The sequence below is a fragment of the Heterodontus francisci genome, chromosome 25 (assembly GCF_036365525.1).
Source record: "Heterodontus francisci isolate sHetFra1 chromosome 25, sHetFra1.hap1, whole genome shotgun sequence".
Taxonomy (NCBI): domain Eukaryota; kingdom Metazoa; phylum Chordata; class Chondrichthyes; order Heterodontiformes; family Heterodontidae; genus Heterodontus; species Heterodontus francisci.
This window is the reverse complement of record NC_090395.1, coordinates 53,863,959-53,888,917: the sequence shown is the minus strand read 5'-3', so window position 1 is coordinate 53,888,917 and position 24,959 is coordinate 53,863,959. Positions and strand designations below refer to the sequence as shown.

At 43.1% G+C, this 24,959-nt stretch overlaps 1 protein-coding gene across 8 annotated transcripts in view; it reads right to left on the bottom strand.

The window, feature by feature from the left end:
- Positions 1-2,705: 2,705 nt before the first annotated feature.
- Positions 2,706-24,959, bottom strand: part of LOC137383870 (copine-8-like) — a 699,632-nt gene continuing 677,378 nt past the window's right edge. For 7 of the 8 annotated variants that reach the window (XM_068057206.1, XM_068057208.1, XM_068057209.1 and 4 more), the window contains 3 exons: positions 14,486-14,543; positions 10,265-10,338; positions 2,706-7,566 (listed from right to left, as the gene is read on the bottom strand). In XM_068057206.1, the coding sequence (XP_067913307.1) occupies positions 7,378-7,566; positions 10,265-10,338; positions 14,486-14,543 (321 nt within the window). In that variant the 3' untranslated portion in view covers positions 2,706-7,377. Of the gene's footprint in view, positions 7,567-10,264; positions 10,339-11,145; positions 11,234-14,485; positions 14,544-24,959 lie in introns of those variants that run through there. The other variant, XM_068057211.1, reaches the window with a different exon arrangement.

Genomic DNA, 24,959 nt, shown 5'->3' with positions numbered 1-24,959 from the left:
GCTGCCGAAGTGTTACATCTTGCACTCATCAGGACAGACACAAGAATGCCAAATTTCAATGGGAGCAACACTTTATACTGCATGAGCAAAGGGTGCTGATTGATTGGTCAAAGCATTGCCATGGAGAATGCATCAGGGAACTATTGTCCCCCACGCTTCTGTTTAATTCAAAAAAGGTGCAACATCTGGATATGTTCCTTTGGCCTGCAGAGCAGAGGTCCCTGCGTATGAACAAGCAAGCATAAGTGAGCCACATTGCGAGCCTAACTGATAATCTTAAATCGGTTGTTGGTTTAATTCTTAGCACACTCGGGATTGTTCAATAAGTGCTGTCCCATCTTGGAATCACATCTAACATTAGACCTAGTGTTCTGAGTTTTGCAAGTACGGCTGGTTGAGTACAGTCAGTACACCACTAAAAATCCAATCACACCTCATTCAACAAAGTACAACTTTTTCAAGGGTTAATAGCAAAATTAATAGCATAAATGTGGAAGTTCACATCAATCCAAGTGCTTTCAGAAGATTTCCATCTGCTGGGACTTCAGCACGCCTGTTAAGGAGCAGGGAATCACTGAAAGCAACTTCTGATGCTTTTAAGTTGCTGTCAGTTTCACAATTGTGATGACCGTGAACTCTAACAATTATGCTGTCACTACAACTCTAAAGCCAGGGTCAATAATTTTCTGAGGCCATTAGATTGGCTGGGATTAGCAGTGCATTTGCTTGTGTTCAGATGTTTCACTACACCGATGATTTGCCCCAATTTTGGGAAAGAGGAAGATCTGGGCCTTTATCTGCTGTATCTTCTTTACATATTGTTATATGCACATTGAAGATGAAATTGGTCTTGGGTGGTTCCACACACTAGGCGATTGTGAATCAGCTGCAACTTCTGCACTCAAAATCGTTGGACAAGAGTAAAGTGGCTGCCAATTTGCTGTTCCGATTCTGCATTACAATCCAAGACCAAATTCATTGCCATTATATACTGCAATTGTTGAAAATGTGATTTATATTGCAGTGGATGTCATGGCAATGAGAAATAGTGCTTTAGTGGAAGACTTAAGTAATCAATGGTTGGAGTTTAGGTTTAATCTTTAGAAATCAGCATCTTCTGTAATTCAATGTGACCTTCAGTCTTGTTAATTTCTTACTTGGTACCCCTGCAGTAATGTCAATGGTGTCCAAAGAACAGTGCACTGCTCTAAGCAAAGATACAAGATGACTTAATAGGGAACCATAAAAAGTAAAAATAGACCCTGTTCACTTCTGTACTTCAAATCTAGAAAACCTGAAAACATTGCCGATTAATAAAAATGTGAGGATGTAAAGGACATACAGCCAGATATCTGACATGACTTGCTGACAGGGCAGTGCTGTTTGATGATTTTATTTAATCCTTTTGACCAATTTTCCCAGCAGCTCAAAGGTCATCAGCAATGTTGCAATCATTCTCATGGTAATTTAGGTTGCTCTGCCTTTATGGAAAGCATGCAGTTAGAATTTTGAAAGCAAAGTTTCCACTATGGCAGTCAAATTCACTGCTGCAAAACATCATTTGTGGAAACAAAACTCATATCACATGAAACTCTTCCAAGTATCATCAACTTATCAGTTCTCAAACATCAAAGCATAACAGCATTTCACATTTGAATTTGCCTTTCTTATCAGCAGTTATTAAAGCCCTAAAAACGTGAGTTTTTTTGTTTTGGTAATATAATCTGTATAATGAGAGTTAACAAAGAGTGAATTTAACTCAAATCTTATCAGTGAATAGACTCATTTAGTTAATTGCTCAGATTAGGAAATTGCATGGTGTAAATTATACAGGAGTTCAATGATCTTTGAACTGAACGAATGCAAATAGGTTTGACGAGAAGCATTCCTGCAGAAAGGTGAGCTACTGATGAGATCAGAACATAATTAAATGAACACTTATATTTTAGTGCATTATTATATGTGCTAAAATTAGACTGTTCATTCATACTGATGTGAAAACATGTTTCAGGCATGGGGGGTATAAAACAAATAGCTTAAACTCATTAACATTGCTTTTCTCAATTATGCTTAAGAATAGAAAGTAAAGGATTTATGTATTAATATTTAGTAGACGTTCGTGTCCAAGACAATAATATTGCCCAAGAGATGTAGATATTGGCTAGAGTAGATGCAATTGTAGATTGGGAACAGAGACACTTCAGGTCTGCTAGCAAAGCTCATTTGTTTCAATGTTTATACTTAATAATTGCATTAGTGACATTTGAGATCCTGGCCCCAGTAAGGGACATTATTTGGCACATGGATGGCCACTCTGTCCTTTCCACCAGCTGCCATTAATTCACAAGGCTCCTGCCTGCTCTAGCTAGGTGCCTTAGGTTACTATTGAGACAATGGGAAAGAGTCGAGATCTGAGCGACTAAGTAACCTGCTTGCTTTTAGCTGCCCACCTGCCCAGTTTCCATTGCGCAGGGAGGGTTAAAATCGACCCCTTAGTTACGTCTTGTAAACTAGTTTTCAGCCTTTGCTATGTGTTTCGGCATCAGAATCAGGATCCAAATATGAGAATTATGTGGATTATAGCTCTATATAGTCAACAGGTAGAGAAGTGATTGATTGAATATGTCAGTCATGTAGGTCTCATCCTGTGAGATTTGATAATGGGAACTCTTGGGAGCTGAATGCCATCTTTCAGGGCAAAGATCAGCTCAGCATTTTTTTTTATGCAACAGACTTTAGACAAGCAGTATTTAACATTTAAAATACCTCCTCTTCCAAAGCGACATTCCGCATCAAGAGTTTTGCTGTAACCTTTTGCACTGTGAGAAAACTGGCTAGCTTGTGCATCAATAAGGATCAGAACTTGCAGTGGATTTGTATAGTACAGGCAATGTTGAGTTAAATTAGGCAGATTTCCCATTTTTATCTAAAACAAGTAACTCTGGAAATAAGGGGATAACAGCTTTTGGCACTTCAATAAACTAGCAATTCTGTTGTCCTGCAAAGATTGCACATGGAAAGTACCACAACTGAAACTATCATTTATGTACCTTCAGTAATTCAGACTGTCAAACTGATTCAAGGATGATAACAGCATTATGTAGCCACCATTACTGTTTATGGGTCTGCGGGAAAGGAATAGAAATGTTATATGGAAAACGGTATAAAAGTGTTAAAAATGTAAAGGTTTGATTATGAGATACAAAAATGACAGGCTACAGAACAGGTCTGTCCACATGAACTGGCACACATACATCTCAAACTAACAAGACAGCATTCAGGATAAAATATGAATTTACATGCAATTATAAACCCTCACTGTTTAAAGATAGTTTCAAAACAAGCTACACATTAGTGCAATTATGCTGCAATATTTCTCGTGCAGTAATTGTGCTTCTAACTAAGTCTACATACAAAATGTTTGTTGCAATCTAATTGTTGATTGTCACTATTATAGAAGGATATTATTTCTTTTTTCACAGGATTAGAACTGTACTGGATTGCAGAAATTAATGTATTGAGTTGAATCTCCTTTGTTTAGAATCCATCATTAAAATAAAATGCTTGATTTAGCCGAACTTGAGCACAGTCAAAGTTGAAAAACATTGTGTCAACAATAAGAAATTTAAACGTTTTAGGCAGAACTTTCAACTTTGAGGGGGGGGGGGGGGCTGGAGGTGATGGGGTGGGTGGGTGGGGGGGGTGTAAAACAGGCAGTAGCAGATCAGTCATCTGTAAGACACGCCTCCGATTTCCTTTCTATTCAAGTCAATCAAAAGGACAATCAGGCAGTCTGTACAGGGTGTTTATAAAGTCCTTGGGCAAATTTAAACTTTAATAACTTTGGATGTGCACATGACAGAAGCAAATTATAAATGGCATATCAAAAAGTAATTCATAACTTTTTTAATGTTAATGGAAGGGATTTTTGACCCTGGCTTCAGGACCCTACCGTCAGGCATCAGATGGGGGTCACTGTGGGCTGGACTTTGTGCCGATGGCGGGGCTCCCAGCAGCCGATCGAAAAGGCAGGGGAAATCCTGTGTTACAGGCAGGTGGTAAGGGGTGTGGGTGGTTCCCACTGTTCACCTCCCAACTGACAGCAGCAAGTGTTTTTGTTACTAGGGATTTAACTCCTTGTGTTTTACTTGTCAAATAAACAGACAGTGACAGGTTTCTTGCAGGTTTAAAACAGAAGATTAACTATTTATTAAGCAATATTCATTCCCAAAGTTGTTGCAATCGCACCCACACATGCATTCACTTATATATATATACACACACACACACAAAAGAATAGATAGATAGAGAGGAAAAGGGTAAGTGATTTGAAGTGAGGTAGGTGTTCGGGGGTTCATGGTAAACTTGCTGAATCTTCTTGGGGGACAATTTCTCTTTTAAAGTTGCAGGCCTGTGTTTGTAGACTTTTCTGGTGGTTGAGATTTCAGTCTGGAGGTGGTGATCACTTTCAGTTCTCAGCTGCAACAATTTGAAGTGTAGAATCCACCACAGGCCTCCTTCTTCGGCTTTTCCTGCATCTCACAGCTCTTGGCTGGACAGGCTTTTGTGCTGATTGTTCTGATTTCTCCTTTTCTCTCCAGAGAGCTACTTTTTAAGGTCAAACTCTCTCACATGTTGTCTCTGTTTGGCGATGCAGAGCCCCCTCCCTGTGGTGACCAACAATGGACTGGAATGTGGCTACTTCACACTTTCTTTGTTTCAGAAGAACCCATTCAGGATGGGTGTAATTGCCTCCTCTTTTCTTGGAATGTATCCTTTTCTCCATACCAGACAGTAAAACAGTTAGAATATAGAGGGCCAAGTCATTTGACCTTTGGTAGCCATTTTGCAGCACATTGTCCACTTTTGTTAAAGGATAAGTCAATTTTTATAACTTTTCAGTTTGGGTTCTATATTTTCATCACTGCACTTCACATGAGCGTGACATTCAGCTCGGTCAGCTGGAGACCACCCAGTGCAATTTTACAGTGCCGCGCCAATTAACAGCCCAGGGCCAGGATCCTCATCCCTTTAAATATGGGGATCCCGCCTCCAAGAGCTGCTGGCCAATCACAGGGCCAGCAGCTCAGCAGTATTTGCAGCACCGCTGGGAACTGTGGCCACTGCCGGTACTGCAAGAGGTCTTGGACTAGGCCCAGTGCCGGAGCCCTGATCCAAGGTAAGTGAGGCAGGGTCGCCAGGAACAGACTGGCAGGCCCTTGCTGGGGTGGGGTGTTTAGTACAGGGAAGGGTGGTTTAGGGAGGAACAGATTTTCCAGGCAGAGAGCTTTCCTGGACCACAGATTAACATGGAGGAGGGCACCTCAAACCGGCAGGGAGGTTGCCTTGCTTTACAGAGCTACCTCCCCGCATGGTGGGGGCCTCCCCAACCACTGGTTAAATACCAGCGCCATCAGGAGGAGGCCCTTAAGTAGCTGTCAACAGGTCACTTAAGGGCCTCAATTGGCCTCTGGGTGGGAAGGCTGTCTTTCGCCTATCCCGCCCAACAAAATTGTTTTGCAATGGTGATCAACGGGCCCTCCACCCCTCCGTTGCAATTCAATGGGTCCCCTCCACCTTCAAACCTGTCTCTGAGGGGGCCATAAAATTCAGCCCTGTGTGGGGGACCATCTCTCAGCTGTGATTTTCCCCAAATTAACTAATTAGTGGTTGGAGAGCGGGTGTGTGGTCCAATTAAGTATGGCAGGTGGGCTCGTGAAGCTGGAGTGCCAAAAGGAGGGCCTCCAGCTCAGAAGTAGCAGCAGACTGCCTTTGCAGGTAAGTGACGGAGAGGGCACCCCAAGATGGAGGCACCCTCTCACCAACTTTTTTTTTTAAACTGTTAAATAAAAAATGGCCCCGGTAGCTGGGCCATCATTGTGTAGGGGGAGCACCTTCACAGCTGGCCTGAGGCTGAAGTCAGGCAGACGGGGTGGGAGGGGGGGGCTTTAAACCTGCCTGGAGCACTGGCCCCCTTGTCTGCTACTGAGAGGCTGCATCCAGGCAGCTGTCTTGTTTCCCACCACCTCCCAGGTCCTGGAGGCCTGCTGGATAATTCCAATTGGCCTCCGACAATAGGCCTTACTAGGCCTTTAATTAGTTGAGTCGGCTACCCACCGCTTGCGGGCAGGTAGCCCTACCGCTTCCCCATCCTGCCTCTGGGAAAATGGCCTGGAGGCAGGATGGAGCCAGGGAACTGTCATGCCGGCCAGTAGCATGACATTCCATGCTCACCCACCTCTGTGCCCGTCCCCATCAGAGCCTAAAAATTCAGCCCCATGTTGTTACTCTTCTTGTTTATGCTGTGTTAATGATACTGAAATGAATAGAAAATGGTGACAGTAGAAGAAAAAAATGTACTTTGGAATATCAGATGGAAAATGCATCACAAAAGGTGGCAGCTATGCTGAAGCTGGAAATTTGAACTGTATTGAGTTAAGACTTATACGCATTATTCTTTCACATACCATTTACAGTTTGCCTCTATCACATGTACATCCAAGGTTATTAAAGTTTCAAGTTGCACAAGGCCTTTATAAGCACCCTGTATAATAGGTGGCCAATCCACTCCTGCAAATTTTACATCCTAATGGAAGTTGATAGTTTTGCCCTTTGTATCAAATGAAAAGGAGTACTTGCCACATAAATAAGATCAAATATATCATTCTTTAAAATTATCAGCTTCAGTTTCACTTCGAGTATATTTGCATGGTTTGGTGGAGCTTAGGCTGTAGAATTTACATGGAGCAGTATATAACCCCCTTAAAATGTAACTCATTTGGCCTAACAGAATTCCCAAACTAATCACAAATCCTACAAAAAACCATCAGTAGATGCAGCAAACAATGAAACATGACAAATTCCTATCAATTTTCCAAACAATCGCCTAAAAGAGTTTTTCATTATATAAACCATTTAGATTGTAGAAAGAATCAATTTGTAAACTTCAAGAGACAAAACAGACAAATTTCAAACAGTACCGATGTCATCAAAATATTCAGTAAGTAAACCATCTGAAAGTCCTCAATTTGTTCCATATTTTCTACTCACTATATTCTACATCTGTTAGCTGGCTTCAGTTCTTGGGTGGATTGATAAACATTCCCTTCTGAAACTCCAACACAAGTCTTCACAACTTTTTCCAGTCTTTCTTTGTTATTCTGACTTCTTCAAAGAATATAAATATGGTCCCTTTATTTTGATCAACCTAAATCACTCAACAATATTGTACTTGTAGAACAAATCTTACAATTGAGTACATGAAACATCTCAAGATGTTCTGCTTTCTTGGCATCTGACTACAGCAGATGAGTAATCAACACATTAAACATCACAAGCTGCAACTGGCAGGTTTAGGTATCCCAGAAACGGTGCCTGTCAGATCTGCGTGTGAACACCAAGGCCTGTCGGTGTGTACGGTGGTGGGGCAGGGTTGGGCTTGATGCTTCGAGTTTTCATGTAGGAAATAAACTGGTCTGGAATCTCAGCTAGAACGTCCTTAGCCAGTCGAGCCATGCTAAGCACATGATTTCCCGTGCGGTCAATGTAATCACGAAATGGTACAAACTGCAAGGAAATCATAATTAATTCCACATTAATTTGTGGAAAAGACAACTTAAGCAAAATTATTCTTAACAGGTAATGAGATAAATGACAATAATTATATTTAAATAATAAACGTAATGTAAATAATATAAATTCTTCTTTGGCCTCCTTGTCTCGAGAGACAATGGGTAAGTGCCTGGAGGTGGTCAGTGGTGTGTGGAGCAGCGCCTGGAGTAGCTATAAAGGCCAATTCTAGAGTGACAGGCTCTTCCACAGGTGCTGCAGGAAAATTTGTTTGTCGGGGCTGTTACACAGTTGGCTATAATATAAAACACTACAACTAAATATCATGTAACTCTTTGAATAGTCTCACTGCTGATTTGAAATGAATTAATGCTCTCCATCTGTCTCTGCTTTATTGCATGTATTGTCATCCAATCCCAAAATATCAGAATATTTATTGATTATTTTTTAATAGTCCTGATTTAGGTCACAATTCTTCTATTACAGCATCTCAAAAAACTATGGGGGGAAATTTTCAGCTTCATCATCTGGGTGGTAACCTGGCAGAGCAGATCACCCACCCATTATCGAATCCACCTGATTTTCATTCAAACACCTTGCTTTCGTCAGGTTAGTGCTTAGACGGTGAAGTTGAAAATTACATGAATTATCAGCGCTATATGTTACTGTACTAGGAATCTGTGTGTGTAACTAACTGCCAATTTAAACTTATTCCTTCACATCTAACATTTCACCATTAATTACCAGGTTACACATACCCCTTTTTCTTATTGCTTTGTTTTTACTGTAGTTCTTTCTTTTGACATGTTTATATTCTGATTAAATGCCCATTAAAACCTTTTCTAATGTCATTTGTTTTAGCTAATTTAAGAGGGAGAGTTCCTATCATTTGATCAGAATTGGACACGTGGATATGTTGGACCAGAATTTGCTGACAAAATAGCGGCTTGTGAATGATGCACTTTATTATTAAAATGCAAATTGGTCAGTAACGTATGGTGAGAAAGGTGTCCTCTGATAAGCAAATTGCCACCAGTTACTGGATGATTTGTGCTGCTCCACTGTTATCTTTTTGAAAATGGCATCTCGCCTTTAATTCCTCGAGTTTCATAAATTTGCTGCATTTTATCATTAATTGCCCATTAAACTTGTGACATAAAGTTAAGTCTAGTATAAGTATCCTTATAATGTGATAATTGTTAATGATTGCTAAAAAACCTCTCTGGCCCAGAAAATGGATAATTAAAAGTGTAGAGCCACATTCCTTCAGGTTGTTGTAGATTTTAAAAGTGTCAAACTTAAAAAAAAAAAGGTTTCTTTCTTACTTTTCTCTTTCAGTCTTTTTTTCTCTCTCAATCCAATCTTTCTTTTGTCTCTTTGGCTAGGATTTTATGGTGGTGATGGAGGTCTCAACATCTGTAAAAGGTGACACTGAGATCCCCGCTTCACCTCTTCTGTGGGAGGCCCGCCAAATCTACTGCCAATTAGGCACTTAAGTGGACAGCGACAGACATTCCATGGGATTAAGGATCGAGGCAATGGAAGTCCCGCTCTCAGAGCATTCAGCCAATGAGAGGCAGGCAGCTCTTCCACTACTGAGCAGCGCCACTGTAGTGGTGGTGGCTGCTGCCAGTGGAGCATTTACCTGAGGCCCAGGAGCATTGCTGGACCCAGGCCGCAGGTAGGTCAGGCGGGAGGGGTCTTGCAGGGTAGGGATCATGTAGAAGTGGGATGTAGGGGGGCTGGTAGCAAGAGCAGGGGTGTGGCTTTCAGCGCCATCTCCCGCTTCCCGATGCCGGGTCTCTTACTCAGGCACCAAATGCCTCGAGGGGCAATCCCCCCCCCCCACCCGCCCTCCCAAGCCAGAATGTAGCCCACATGTTTTTTTGTGCCGTGCTTCCCATGCGGCAACAGAGCCGTCTGCTGCACAGCTAATTGCAGGGGCGGGATGATGCCCTTAATTGCCCAGTTAAGGCCTCAACTGGCAGCGGATTGGGAAGGCCTGCAAGCAGCCTTGTTACCACAGACTTAATTTTGGTGAAAGTGGGAAGGTGGTGAGGTCCCCCCCCACACCATCCAACCTGATTTTATGCTCTCCCCTCCTCCAAACTCGCTGCAGAGGAGAGCATAAAATTCCTCCATGTAATACTCTTTATTTGATTTGACATTGCCCTTCACCCTCCTTCTCACTCCCACCCCATGCCCAGCCATTTTCATTTCTCAATGCTTAAATCTAATTGGTTACAGAGGTACACTGTTAGTCCCGTCGTTCACCAAGATCCCCAATGCCCTCTTCTCAGCAACTGCAGTGCAAAACCTTTTTGAGCTGAAGGGTGCAGGAAAAGTCTAATGAATCCGTCATGTTCCAGCAAACTTCTTTTTGTGTACCCTTTGAAGGCAGTGCTACCACACTAGAGCCAGCATTTTTAACACACACAAGCTGCACTTTGACTCTGGTATCTGCAGGCAACTTTGTAATCTTAATGGTAAGGAAGATACTACCCGAGTCCACTGTGCAATACTCACATACACTATGATGCTTCCATGTCCACACATATTGAAAAGGAAGAATGTGCAGGGTTATGGGGAGAAGGCGGGGGAACGGAACTGAGTGACTTGCTCTTTCGCAGAGCGGACACGATGGGCCGAATGGCCTCCTTCTGCACTGTAACAATTCTGTGATCTTGTGACATACCTGCACAATATCTCTCTCCGCAAGTTTCCCTCGTGAAGATACTCTGATGTCATCTCCATCCAATTCCACCATTGCTACAAAGAATAAATAACAAATGGTGCAGCAAGTATAAGTTGGAGAAACAATGTTATATGAAGATTACATGATCCCCTGTGGAATGATTCAGGTGCACTGGATGTGTTGTCACCTGTCAGTAAGCTAGAAACGCCATGGAGATTGATTTGACTAGAATTAGATTTGCAGTAATCCCTTTGTGTTTTGGCTAGTAAACATCCCATAGCTCAATTTCTGATGCCTGAATATAATTTTATCTTATTGTACTTATGTATTTATACAAAACTTTTAATATATAGCAAAATTAACTAGAATATTTGACACCTTATTAACTAAAAATGAAATTATTTTAACATGGCTGGGTAATGCAGCATGCTCGAACAGTAGGCACTGCGCCATAATATTCAACAACATGGGGTCTTTCCTCGATTTCTTGTTTGGCGAGTTACCTAACTTAATCACAATGATCAAAAGTGACAGATTGACAGGAGGCAGGGTAACAGCTGGGCATTGCAGGGAGAAATCAGAAGGTGACTCAATCTATGCAGTGTCATAAACCTCTTAATGACTGGTTTGGAATCTCTTCTACTCTCTAAGGTGCACGTAAGAAAAGTGGGTGAGTTATCCCCGATGTCCTGGCCAATATTTAACCCTCAAACATATAAAAAAAATTATTTAATCATTATCACATTGCTGTTTGTGGGAGCTTGCTGTGCGCAAATTGGCTGCAGCCAGTCCTACAGTACAACAGTGACTACTTCAAAAAGAACTTCATTGGCTGCAAAACAGTTTGGGATGTCCTGAGGTCACAAAAGGAGCTATATAAATGCAAGTCTCTCTTGTCTTTCTTTTTTTGGCAGATGAACAGGATGCCTCTCTCCTTCACCCAAGGTATAGTGCATGCCTAGGCTAGATCTGTAGAGGTGACAGAGAATATAGAAATGAGGCACATTTATTAGTCAACATAGAACTTAAACGCCTCATTCTGTTGAGTTTGTGGCGAGCTAAACTTTAATTTGCAGTGCAATTTTGTCCATCAGTGAACACAAATTTAAAAACAAAACTCATGTTGCATTTAAAACAGGTACAGAAGTAAATAAATTGGAATCAAAAAATAATTTAGTTTACAGCACAATTTTTATCTCCAGTCTCCCCCTTCCCCCATCTATCCTCTACTGAAAGAAATGACTAATTCTGGATTATATTTCCATGGGCACTGGAAGGCCGCTGGTATCTTGTGCTAGTGACTATTCTTTCTGGGTGAGCCTGTACAAAACAGATCACAATTTATTTTCTTGCAAAAGTATAATGAAGCAGTTTTGTTTTACTTTAAGGTTTGAGGCTTTGGTTGCTGGAATAAAGTACTGAAACCCTGGGCTGAATTTTGCAGCAAGGCCGCAGGCCCCACTGTCAGGACCAGAAGCAGGTGTTGCTTCCATTCGGGCATTCAGTGGCCAGCTGCACGTGATCTTATGGCAGCTGCCCAGTTAACTCTGAGGGGTGGGAGGCGAGGCTGCGGAGGCGACATCACATGACACTTTGGCAGGTGCTGGCACCATATTTAAAGGGCTGCCAGCCCTACATTCACCGCTAATTATCTTCAAGGAGCCTCTGCCTGCCTGCCTTGTGGTCAAGGAACTGAATGGTAAACTGCACCCAGATGGAAGACCCTGGATGGCTCCACGGTTCAGCAATGCCTCCCTGCAGGTCTTTCTCCAGGCTGCAACGGCAAGGTGGGAGGTTCTCTTCCTCAGTGATGGGAGAAGGCGACCGGCCTGCCTGACCAAGCAAACCCTGACGCAGATCGCAGAGGAGGTCAGCAGCCGTGGGGCCACCTCCCCTGAACTTGGATCCAGTGCCTCAAGCGCATCAATGACCTCATATGGTCTGCAAGGGTGAGTACTCCATACCTCATTTCCATTTGAGGCTTTCATGTGGCATTGTGAGCGGGTGTGCTTGGTGGAGAAGGAGTACCACCCAGTTGGTGGCAATGGGGTCAGGCAGTAGCATATCATCTCAGAGGCATGGCTGCATTTCGGTGGGTGGCACCCGTATGTAAATGCTGACACCCAAAAGCTCCATTGAGAATGGCCGCCTACAGTAGACATTCATGTGTACCCATCATGGACCACTGGGCTGCTACCAGTTTAGGCGTTGTGCTTGTCTCTGTAGGGAAACTAACAGTGCTCATTTTTGTGCTTGCAGGAGAAGGGCCAAGACTGGCAGAGGGGTCCCATATCTACACATCCTGACCCCCGTGGAGGAGGTGGCCTTGGAAATGGGAGGGAGCCTGGGTGCCCGCTCTATCATTGATGGTGAAAGAGGAGTGTCCCCAAGAGGGTGAATGGACGAGTGGAGGAGCACAAGTGTATGTCTGGTACACATAAGGCATAATTCTCATGGGTCCACCACTGGAGACATGGAGCTCCACAGTCAGGACAGTTGGGATAACGCAATGGGAAGCCCTCAACGTTTCAATCTATCTGTTCTCTCATCCAGGTCAGAGTCATGCTGATGCATGGACAGCTGTAGAGACCGGGGGTCAATCACTCGCCTCTGGGGAAGAGGAGGGATCCTCAGAGGGTGCACTGTCACAGCACCCACACCCTCCACCAGTGCAGATTCTCTTACGTCAGTGGGTATTCTTTTGCGCGGAGTTTCTGGCACACAACCTGGTGAGCACAGCACAGACGCGCCCAAGCAGCTGACGGAAGCTGTGACAGCTGAGGCTACTGACAGCCAGAGGACTGTGCGAGGCCAGGCTGACGCAGAGCTCCTGGCTGATGACGTGCCTCTGCTGTCATTGGCAACATGGCAAATTTATTTTATTTATTTAGAGATACAGCACTGAAACAGGCCCTTCGGCCCACCGAGTCTGTGCTGACCAACAACCACCCATTTATACTAATCCTACATTAACCCCATATTCCCTACCACATCCCCACCATTCTCCTACCACCTACCTACACTAGGGGCAATTTACAATGGCCAATTTACCTATCAACCTGCAAGTCTTTGGCTGTGGGACGAAACCGGAGCACCCGGCGGAAACCCACGCGGTCACAGGGAGAACTTGCAAACTCCGCACAGGCATTACTCAGAACTGAACCCGAGTCGCTGGAGCTGTGAGGCTGCGGTGCTAACCACTGCACCGCCCTACATTGCCACAACTGAGATGAGCTAACTCAGGACATGTTAGCGTTCTGACATGAGCACCTTCTTACTACACATAGCTCAGTGTCAAATGTGAAACATTTACCAACTGAACTGTTCCCTTGGAGATCATTGATTTATTTTTTTAAAACTCAAAACAATTTAAAATAATCGTATAGTATTGCAATGGCTGGATACACTGATAAGATCATATATAAGGTTATATTTTGGAACAAAATTAAGCTTTATCAGGATTTGCTGGTACATTGGTCAGATCAAGACTAAAGTTGCATAATATAATTATCCCATATTAGAACATAAGAGATGGAAGCTGGAGTAGGCCCTTCAAGCCTGTTCTGCCATTTAACAAGATCATGGCTGATCTTCTACCTCAACTCCACCATGCTGCTCTATCCCCATATCCTCTAATTCCCTTAGCATCAAAAAAATATCAACATTTTTCTTGAATATACTCAATGACCGAGCATCCACAGCTCTCTGGGATAGAGAATTCCAAAGGTTCACAACCCTTGGAGTGAAGAAATTTCTCCTCATTTCAGTCTTAAATGGCCAAACCCTTATTCTGAGACTGTGACCATCCTCTAGATTCCCCAGCCAAGGGAAACATTTTCTCAGCATCTACCCTGTCACGTCCCTTTCAATTAATAGCCTCTCATTCTTCTAAACTGCAAGGAATATAGGCCCAGTCTACTCAATCTTTCCTCATGAAGGTAATTCTCTATTTATACAATGTATTTACCCTTGTCAAAGGTTCTGTAAGTGTTAAGAAAAAGGAAATGTTTCAATTAAGGAAAGGAAATGAATGCTCAAAGGAATTGGCACTTATATAGTTAATGAGGAGCTTCTCCCAAGGTTCCAAAATTGTCCTCCTTATTCTTGGGTACAGAGCTGTGCATGTTTGTCATCAAATGCTATATGAATATGTGTTTCAGATTTCTCTTTTCAGTTTTGTTTTATGGTAGCTTTCAATAAAAAGATATGAATTCTACTCACCATCAAATTCTGCTTGTCCAACTCCAACAATGATAATTGACATAGGAAGCTTAGCAGCCTATATAATGAGAAAAAATACAACAAATTTAGCAATTGAAAAGCGGAGACAATCTATGGTCAGTTCAGTGGATTGATGCAGTTGTATCTTGATGATACAACTTGTTTACCACTTTTTACCTACCGTTTATTGGAAGCTTCCAGCGGTCCCTTTAAAGATGTCTGGTTTAGCTACTGTGCACTTAAGAAAACTGAGGATAAGTTGCAAACCAATTTCGGAAGGGACCTGAAACAGGCATTAGGCCCCTATTGATTTCACCAATATGCCCAATTTCAGTTGCAGGTGGGCACCCTAGATGAGTACTAGGCACGCTAACTAATATGGCATGCAATCCGTACATGAATGTCACATATCACGTTGGACCCTTTAACACTTGATTTTGCCTGAAAATCAAGTGTTGTGTGATCCGTTTTCTAGGACCATGAATCAAATCTGGGACTTCTAGTTTTTTTTTTTAACAACTCTGTCCCATACTTGTACCGCATTTACCATCACAGAATTTGGCTTTATTTTAAAATAGCATGTACTAAAGAATTCAATAAAAAGTGGTAAAAATTTCAATTTAAAGTACAGAGGCCCAGTCAGGCCCAAATTACATAAGACAACTGCTTTTATTATACCAGGACACGTACACTAATTAAATTGTCGACTTTCAATCAAAAAATTAGACATAATGTTAGCCATTAAAATGCCATTTACAACGACTGCGCAATTCAAATCAGTTTTCTAACTGTCTAAAGGTTAAATATTCCAAACAAACTACATGAACTGAAATTATAAATTAAACAAAAATAATTAAATGTAGACTAACAAATTCTAATAAAATGAGCAATAAATGTGTCAGTTTGAGTATTGTTTCTGATGTTAGACACAGACAGTTAGACTCCATTTTTGTTGATGACTAAACTTGCTCCAGTTTACTTTATTTTAAATATAACAGTGCAATATTGGACAGGAAATGCTTGAACCTTTCAAACTGCCTTGCGTGTAATATGTGGCTGTATTAAGAAAGTTAATAAAATATTAGATATAGTCGGAGGTCATGTCCTCGAGAATATTAAAAAACAATTATAACAGCCTGAATTTAAAACTTAAGTACTGTACAAATCAATACTGCCCTATTACTATGACAGATTAGGATAGAATTTCCAATTGCCAAGTTTAACCCACACATAGGCCTGAATTGTAATAGCGCGCTGTGCTCTGTGGCGGCCCGCCTTGAACTCAGCAGCCTTCTGACACGGAAGTGTCGCCGAGGAGCCCCCGCGATATTACGCATGGGGGCTCATTTAAAAGGAGGGGCAGAGCGGCCGCCCCCGATGACGTAGAGGGGGCGGCCGCTGCGTCCCCGGCAACGGCGTCCGGTGCCACCACGTAGGCGCTGGTGCCATTTTTAAAGGGCTTCAAGCCCTTCAATTGCTTTTTAAAATTTAAAAGGTCCAGGATATAACAATAAAATTTTATTTCAAATATAAATCACTTCTCCCACCCTGCGATGGGTAATTTATACAATACTTGCCCTCTTCCCCCATAATAAACCTTTAATAGTATCCCAAAAACTTTCCTTCCTGAAATTTGTTCCTTTTGATCCTCAACCCCTTCCCATCATCCCCACAGCCAATAAAAACTGTTTACCCGCGCCTCCACCTCTCCTGCCCTGAAAATTTTATTCCTCCCCTCCCCCACCTGGTTCTCGCCTCCAAACTCCGTACAGAGTTACAAAGGCACATGAGGTATGAGCGGCGGCCGCAAAATCGGCGTGGGACGGCCACCGCCAGCAGGTAAATGTATTTGCATATGATTTAGGTTAATTTTAATATTAAGGTGAAGGGCCCACTGCCAGACAGCAGGGGGGCTGCACCAAGGTCCCCCCGTCACCAATAATATGCAGTGGGGCCCTTCTAGACGTCGCTGGTCGAGGCAGGCCTCTCCCTGCAGAATTTTACCGGCCCCCCCTGCCACGACCCACGGCGTCGAGGGGCTGGTAAAATTCAGCCCATAATAGATGCTTATGTGCATTATTTTTTACCCAGGTGCGAACCTATCGATTTATTTTAAATTGGAAATTCTGTAAATGATCTCTCAGTTCAACCACAGCTATCACCAAAGTTGATTTGCCCTTGAACGACACTCTGCCTATTTCATGCAAAGCAAGAACTCTCCCAACAGCAAAAATCATGTTCAATATAAAAAATTTACAACTACAAGAATAATACATACTTTAAAAAGTCCATTATAATCCATTTGTAATACCAAAGACAACACAAAGCTTATAACTACGCTCTCCAGGAGATGCATTTGTAGGTAAGCGAGGCTGAATATGCAGTATAGAAGGAATAATGCACCTGGTGCAACCAAGATATTCACCCCTAGCGAACTAGAGAAAAAAAACATCAACTTCTAGACTGCCAAGAATCAGCTATCCCACCGGACCACCAGGTAATTACACTTCATGCATAGATGGGTTACTAACTTGTAATTGACTGAGATGCATCCAGTATCCTCTATGTACCTTTGTGCCTGTGGATATTATAACTATGGGCTGAATTGTAATCATACGCTGCAGTCCTCAGCGTCATGCTTTCAACTCAGCGACCTACTGACATGGAAAGGCCACCGAGGAGCACCTGCGATATTTGGCGCAGGGGCTCATTTAAATAGAGGGGGCGGAGCAGCTGCCCCCGATTATGAGGAAGGGCAGCCGCTGGGTCCCCGGCAACGGTGTCCAGTGCCACCCCATAGGCGCCGGTGCCATTTTCAGAGGGCTTCAAGCCCTTCAGTTACATTGTAAAATTTAAAGGTCCCGATATCAGGGAATTAAAAATAAAATGTTATGTCAGGTGTCAATCACGTATCCCACCCCACAATGGGTAAATCATACAGTAATTGCTCTTTACCACCAAGATAACATTTTATTGGTATCACAAACTTTCCCCCCAACATTTGTTCCCTTTGACCCGCAACCCCTTCCCACCATCCCCACAGCCAATAATAAATGTTTTCCCCGCTCCTCCATCCCTCCCACTCTGAAAATTTTATTCCTCCCCCTCTCTCCACCAGGTTCTCGCCTTGGAACTCCGTGCGGACTTCTGAAGGCACGCGAAGGCCGAACGGAGGCCGTAAAATCGACATGGGACATCCACCGCCTACAGGTAAGTTTATTAGCATCTCATTAATGTTCATTTGAATATGCTGATGGGCTGCAATGAGGTCCCCCTACCGCCGGTAATATGCAGCAGGCCTTTCTCGATGTCACGGGTCGAGGTGGGACTCTCCCCGCAAAATTTTACCGCCCCCCCGCGCCGTGACCCGTTGAGGGGCCGGTAAAATTCAGCTCTATGTTCAGTATTTTCTGATATTTGAATACAATGAATAATGGTATAGTGATGCCATGTTATCTGTAGAGGGAGCTGTCAAAGGACTTGTATGTATGACTCTCAATTGCTTAGGGCATTTTCAATTCAGTTTTGCCCTAGCTGTGTGATAGCGAAACTAAATAATTGTCTTGAAATGTGCAGAAGGGATTTATACTAAGTTAGGAGAAAATCAGAAGATTGGATTGTTGTTATGTGAACATGCTCTTCAATATTACATAAACTTAGGTTTAAACACTGTGATTTGCTCCAGGGTTATTTCTGTGTCTTTTTTTAAAATGATCAACCTTACACAGCCAAATGCAAAGCCACACTACAACTGTGACATAGTCTTTAGGTGCTTTCAGATTTTCATGTGATTAAAATCATCAAGGGTTTAGAAAGAGTGAATAAAGAGAAACTGTTTCCAATGGTTGAAGGGAATCAGAAGGCATAGATTTAAGATAACTAGCAAGACAACCAGAGGGGACATGAGGAAAAAACGTTTTTATGCAACGAGTGGTTAGGATTTGGAATCCATTGCCTGATAGGGTGATAGATAGTAGCCTTCAAAAGGGAATTGGATAAATACTTGAAAGAGACAAAAATTTCAGGGATATGAGGAAAGAGCAAAGCAGTGGGGCTAACTGGATTGTTCTTTGAAGGAGTTGGCACAGACTCGATGGCCTGACCTGCCTCCTTCTGTGCTGTACTATTCTATAACTCTGTGGGCTGAATTTTCAGGGCTGTCCAAAGTTGGGAATGGAGGCTGGGGGTTGGGGGGAAAGAGTGCAGCCCCAAAAATACCGGCGCTAGGCAGCGTGTCAATTTCATGGTCTTGACCCTGGCAATAATCACCAGGGCAGGGAGAGGGCGGGACAGAAATCCTGCTCTACTCCCAATTAAAGCCAATTAACCCTGTTTAAAACCCTGTCATTAAGAGCTTGTCAAGGGGGCAAACTTTAATTTTTTAAAAGGGCAGACAGGTTACCTGCGCTGTAGAAACTGACCAGCTGAAGGGAGGCAGGTAAAGAGTGGGGATCCCCAGGGCCAAGGACATTTGGTAAGATGGTGCCCTTGGCGCTGCACAGGTAGCAAGGCGAGTGGGCACTCAGCACCCAGGCTTTGAATGGGATCAGCACCCCCTGGTATTACAGGGCAGAAGATCAGGGGGCAAGGCTGCTAAGGACAATTGGAAGACCACCTACCCAGAAGGAAGGCACCAGCTGGAAACAGAGGCACAACCCTCAGATTCTGGGCTCAGAGACGATGAGGGGCAACACCCGCTGCAGGAAGGCAGACCCCTGGGCATCAGGAAGGCATGGAAGAGGAAAGAGGGGCAGTAGGGCAATGGAGCCCAAACCCTCAATGCAGGATCTACCACAAAAGATGGAGCTACCTGGAAATGACTGAGAACCAGTGCTGCGGGAGACTGCGACTCTCTGGCAGATGGTCCTGTTGTCGCTGAAGACCTCACACCTCGCAGTACTGCTCGGCATGCCCTGCCAGTGGCGGTCAAGGTCTCTGTGGCCTTCAACTTCTTTGCTTCTGGCTCCTTCAAGGTTCAGCTGTGAACTTTAGTGGCATCTCGCAAACAACGGTACACCATTGCATCTCGCAGGTCACTAATTCCCTCCTTGCCAGAACTGGACAGCATATTCATTTAATGACAGACACAGCCTCACTGGGCACAGAGGACACTGGGTTTTGCCTGAATTCTCCCGGGTGCAGGGCATCACCAATAAGAGATTCCTCCACATGTGTGCTCACTTATCTGGCAGCTGCCATGCCTCCTTCAATCTCTGCCAGTCCAGGCTGCCTCAGATTTCACACCAACCCCCAGTATCTGGATGGATCCGAGGTGACAAGGGATATCCCTTCAAGAAATGACTACCCACCCCTCTGCAAGACTTCTTGCAAAACATTAGGTGCAGAAGGAGTTGTATATTAAAAGGAACCAATTAAACAAAGAATTCTGTTACCAATACCAACTGCAGTGATAGAAATAATAGTTCAGGAAATGAATATTATTTCCCATAAAATCACCACAAATAAGACACTGTCAACAGAAAAGGTGTTTCAATCTAGAAAACATATTCTTCTCTCAAATTCTGTTTTGAATTTTCAGTTAGTGGCCTGATAAAAGTCTACAAACTGTATTTCCGTCATTAACGTTTGACTGGTCATTTATCTGCTGCACTCTTGTAAATATTACTTGTAAAAAGAATGGCTTTCAGAATTACCTTGGCTGTAATCCATTGACTGTCAATCATTCTGGGACAACCTTAGGACGTTCTTCCTTACCTGTTTAACCTCTGAAGTTGGAGCAGATGTTTCTGCACACTGATAGGATTTAGGGATGGGGCATAAATGAGGGACTACTTAAAATAAATATGAAAAGTAAATCATCCACTGGAGCAGAGGCACTTAACTGTGCTTGTGAGTTTTATAAACAACTTCACAAGAGATTGATTTTTTTTTTTTGTAAAGCAATACTTACAAACACGTATTGCGTAATTTTCAACTTACCTCTGGAGCATTAAACTAGACTTGGAGGTCGGATGCCCATTACAGAAACTGCCCCACTGTTCTTTCCATTGAAATCAATGTGAAGGAAAAACCAGGCTTTTTCTATAACAAGCTCCAGAGATAAGTTGATAATTACCCTTGTAGTTTGCTGATAAGATCAAGTGTCTTTGGATAAAGTTACAATGCTATTTTCCTGCCAGTGTGAACCGGGGTGGGGGGGGCAGCAATGATCTTGAGGATTGCTCCAGAGCCAGATAAAACATTCCTCAAAACTTGCCATTTCGATGGCGGCCCGCAGCAGCCCCTATAAGTCTCATGCAAATCCCGTTACCCTGAATGTAGCAGACTCGGCACCAGCTGTACTCAGAGCAACCTAATTTTGGGAAGTAGTTCTAAAACAAGTGTTGGTTCCCTATTTGCATATGCACCAGATCTAACGTTGACTTGATGCACAGGCCCTGGTACCAATACTGGCCTTTACCAATAGGGCAGGCAATGCATTTCCAGCACGGAATGCCTGCACACACCAGCCGCTATATTAAGTACTTAAGAGATCCACTTTATGCCAATAAAACTAGCATAGCACCAATAAATTTCTAGGCCTAACATTCCTCTGCCAATTCCTGCCATTTACAGGACAAAATCCAGCTCCTGTATCCTAGCAACAAAATGGCAAATTTATGAAAAACTGGGTCTATAATTCTACTTTTGTTCTTTTCAGTCTCAGAACGTGGGCATCACTGGAAAGTCCAGCATTCATTGTCCATTCTTAGTTGCCCTTGAGAAGGTGGTGATGGGATGACTTCTTGAACCACTATACTCCATATGATGAAGGTGCTCCCACAATGCTGTTAGTTTGGGAGTTTTGGATTTTGACCCAGATAAAATAAAGGAATGGTGATTATACATCTAGATCAGGATGATGTGCGACTTGGAAGGGAACTTGGAGAACTCCAACAATTCACATAAAAACAGCTGTTACAGAGCAGCAGTTTATGCATTTGTAAGAAAGCTCCAGGGAAAAGAAAAATGTGATTTGCAGATTTTAGTCTTTGCCAGTAAGATGTCAGTTCACATTGTTACGACCAGGTGAGAAATGTGTGTAGGGTTCCCTCTCAGCCTCCACCTGGTCTTAACGTAACAGGGTTTAATTTTAAACACACTGTATTTTTGGCTCCTCCTTGGTGAATCCTTGTTCACCACTTTTCAATTATAAGACAAAGAAACCAGCACAAACAGGCTTTCTTAGGTTTAAAGAAGAAAAGTTGAAATTTATTAAACTTGAACTTAAACTCTAATTCAGTTGATGCCTACGGATACACGACGCACCCACGCTAGCATGCATACGCGATACATACGTGCAAATAGAGACAGAAAAGAGACGAAAAATAAAGTGAAAAGTTTGAGGCAATATCCGAAGAGTTTTTGTTACGGTTCTTCGAACTCACTGTAGAGTCCTTGATTATAGGTAGATTTTGCTTTTTGTTGGGGTGCAGTATTATTCTTAAACCTTGTTTGCTGTAGGAGACTTTTCTCTCTTGGGGTTCATGTGTCCTCAGCGGATTCAGAGGCTTGTGAGAAAGAGATGGGAGCAGACAGGAGTGATCTTCTCAGTCCAGGAGCAACCAGTCTTTCAGAGTTCAAACTCTCTGTGGCCATTCAAAAGAAAACTCTGGAACAGCCAGGTAGTCATGTGACCAGCTGGTCTAACCAGTCCTGGCCCTTGTGGATTGTATCCTCCTTAGCAGGCCCTGGAATGCGTTTCCTCACCTTTGATGTCTGTTAGTATGTAAATGTTTTTTTCCAGCCACGGCTGATCTGTTTAACGAGCTATTTCCTCGCTCCAACAACAGTTAAAAATCAATGTTCATGACAAAATTGATGTTCAGTTTAGAGATACAGCACTGAAACAGGCCCTTCGGCCCACCGAGTCTGTGCCGACCATCAACCACCCATTTATACTAATCCTACACTAATCCCATATTCCTACCAAATCCCCACCTGTCCCTATATTTCCCTACCTATACTAGGGGCAATTTATAATGGCCAATTAACCTACCAACCTGCAAGTCTTTGGCATGTGGGAGGAAACCGGAGCACCCGGAGGAAACCCACGCAGACACAGGGAGAACTTGCAAACTCCACACAGGCAGTGCCTCATTCTTGGCAGGTGGGGGCCTAGCATAACATCTACATTAAGGTTTACAACTGCATCAGCAAGAGATGTCTACCCACCCCTCTGTGGGAGCCCGACAGAGGCACAGAGGCGATACAGTCAATGCCACCTGTTCAGCAGGACAACCATTGAGCTTCTGAAGATGTGATTCCTGTGCTTGGACTGGTCATTTGGTGCCCTCCAATAACTTCCTGCAAGGGTCTTGATCATTGTGGTGCTCTGCTGCACTCTCCTAACATAACTCTCCAGAGAGGTGTGGACCTTGAGGATGGTGAGGAACTGGAAGGAGACATGCTCATCGGAGGAGGAGCAGGAAGAGAAGGTGGAGGGAGATTAGATTAGATTAGAGATACAGCACTGAAACAGGCCCTTCGGCCCACCGAGTCTGTGCCGACCATCAACCACCCATTTATACTAATCCTACACTAATCCCATATTCCTACCAAACATCCCCACCTGTCCCCTATATTTCCCTACCACCTACCTATACTAGTGACAATTTATAATGGCCAATTTACCTACCAACCTGCAAGTCTTTTGGCTTGTGGGAGGAAACCGGAGCACCCGGATAAACCCACGCAGACACAGGGAGAACTTGCAAACTCCACACAGGCAGTACCCAGAATCGAACCCGGGTCCCTGGAGCTGTGAGGCTGCGGTGCTAGCCACTGTGCCGCCCACAGATGACACTGAACAGAGAGGTGCCCCTGCTGCACTGGCTGTAAGTGGGCAGGAAACATGTCTCCATACTAATTAAGGACTTCCCCACACCTTAACTTTAATCAGTTTTCCACCGGAGGCAGGTTTCTAACCTGGAAACAAACCCAGCTCTTGCTTCCACCTCCGTGGCGAAAATTCAGCCCTATGATTTTATGAACAGATGTGTGTGGAACTAAAGGGGGAAAAGGCAAGACTTCTTGCAAAACATTAGGTGCAGAAGGAGTTGTATATTAAAGGAACCAATTAAATAAAGAATTCTGTTACCAATAACAACTGCAGTGATAGAATTAATAGTTCTGGAAATGAATATTATTTCCCATAAAATCACCACAAATAAGACACTGTCAACAGAAAAGGTGTTTCAATCTAGAAGCCATATTATTCTCTCAAATTCTGTTTTGAATTTTCAGTTAGTGGCCTGATAAAAGTCTGCAACCTGTATTTCCGTCATTAGCGCTTGACTGGTCATATATTTGCTGTACTCTTGTAAATATTACTTGTAAAAAGAATGGCTTTCAGAATTACCTTGGCTGTAATCCATTGATTATCAATCATTCTGGGACATCCTTAGGACGCCATAAATGCTTTCTTACCTGTTTAACCTCTGAAGTTGGAGCAGATGTTTCTGCACACTGATAGGATTTAGGGATGGGGCATAACTGTAAACAAGGGATAACTTAAAATAAATATGAAAAGTAAATCATCTACTGGAGCAGAGGCACTTAACTGTACTTGTGAGTTTTATAAACAAGGGATTGATTTTTTTTTTGTAAAGCTATACTTACAAACATGTATTGTGTAATTTTCAACTTACCTCTGGAGCATTAAACTAGCCTTGGAGGTTGGATGCCCATTCCAAAGCATAAAGTACCGTGCAATGTGTAGCTGTTGCTACAACCACAGGTAACAAATAATATGCCTTAGAGGGTGAAAAAAAGTAATCATGTGAAGCTGGCACCTCAAAGTCTTATCGTATCAAGAGATGGATTCAGACTGAATGAACACTATCTCTAAAAACCTGCAAGAACAGCCGAGCACTTCGACAGCACCTTCCAAACCTGCAACCTCTACCACCTAGAAGGACAAGGGCAGTAAATGCAGGGTATTACCACTACCTGCAAATTCCTCTCCCAACCACACACCATCCTGACTTCGAACTATATCGCTGTTCCTTCACTGCCGCTGAATCAAAATCCTGGAACTCCCTTCCTAACAGCATTGTGGGTGTAACTACCACAAGCAGCAGTTCAAGAAGGCATCTCACCACCACCTTCTCAAGGGCAATTAGGGATGGGCAATAAATGCTGGTCTGGCATGCGACACCCAAATCCCATGAATAAAAAAAATTGCAGAGCACAACAAAATGAGAAAACTCGGGGAAAACAAGTAATCTTGACATTCCTGTTTGGCTTGTGCACAATTATGAGTGGCAAAATGGAACCACAGGGAAAAATGACGATGAAGTGTAGCATAAATATATGCAAAATAAAATATTTGTAGTAGGCCAAGTAAGGAAGCAATGCAGGAGAATGGAGACTTGCAGTGGCTGTGACCACAAGAAACTCCCTGCATTCCTAGATAGAGTGCCTGTTTGAGTTACTGGGTCTGGATAACTTGGCTTTCTCAATCTCTTAAGAC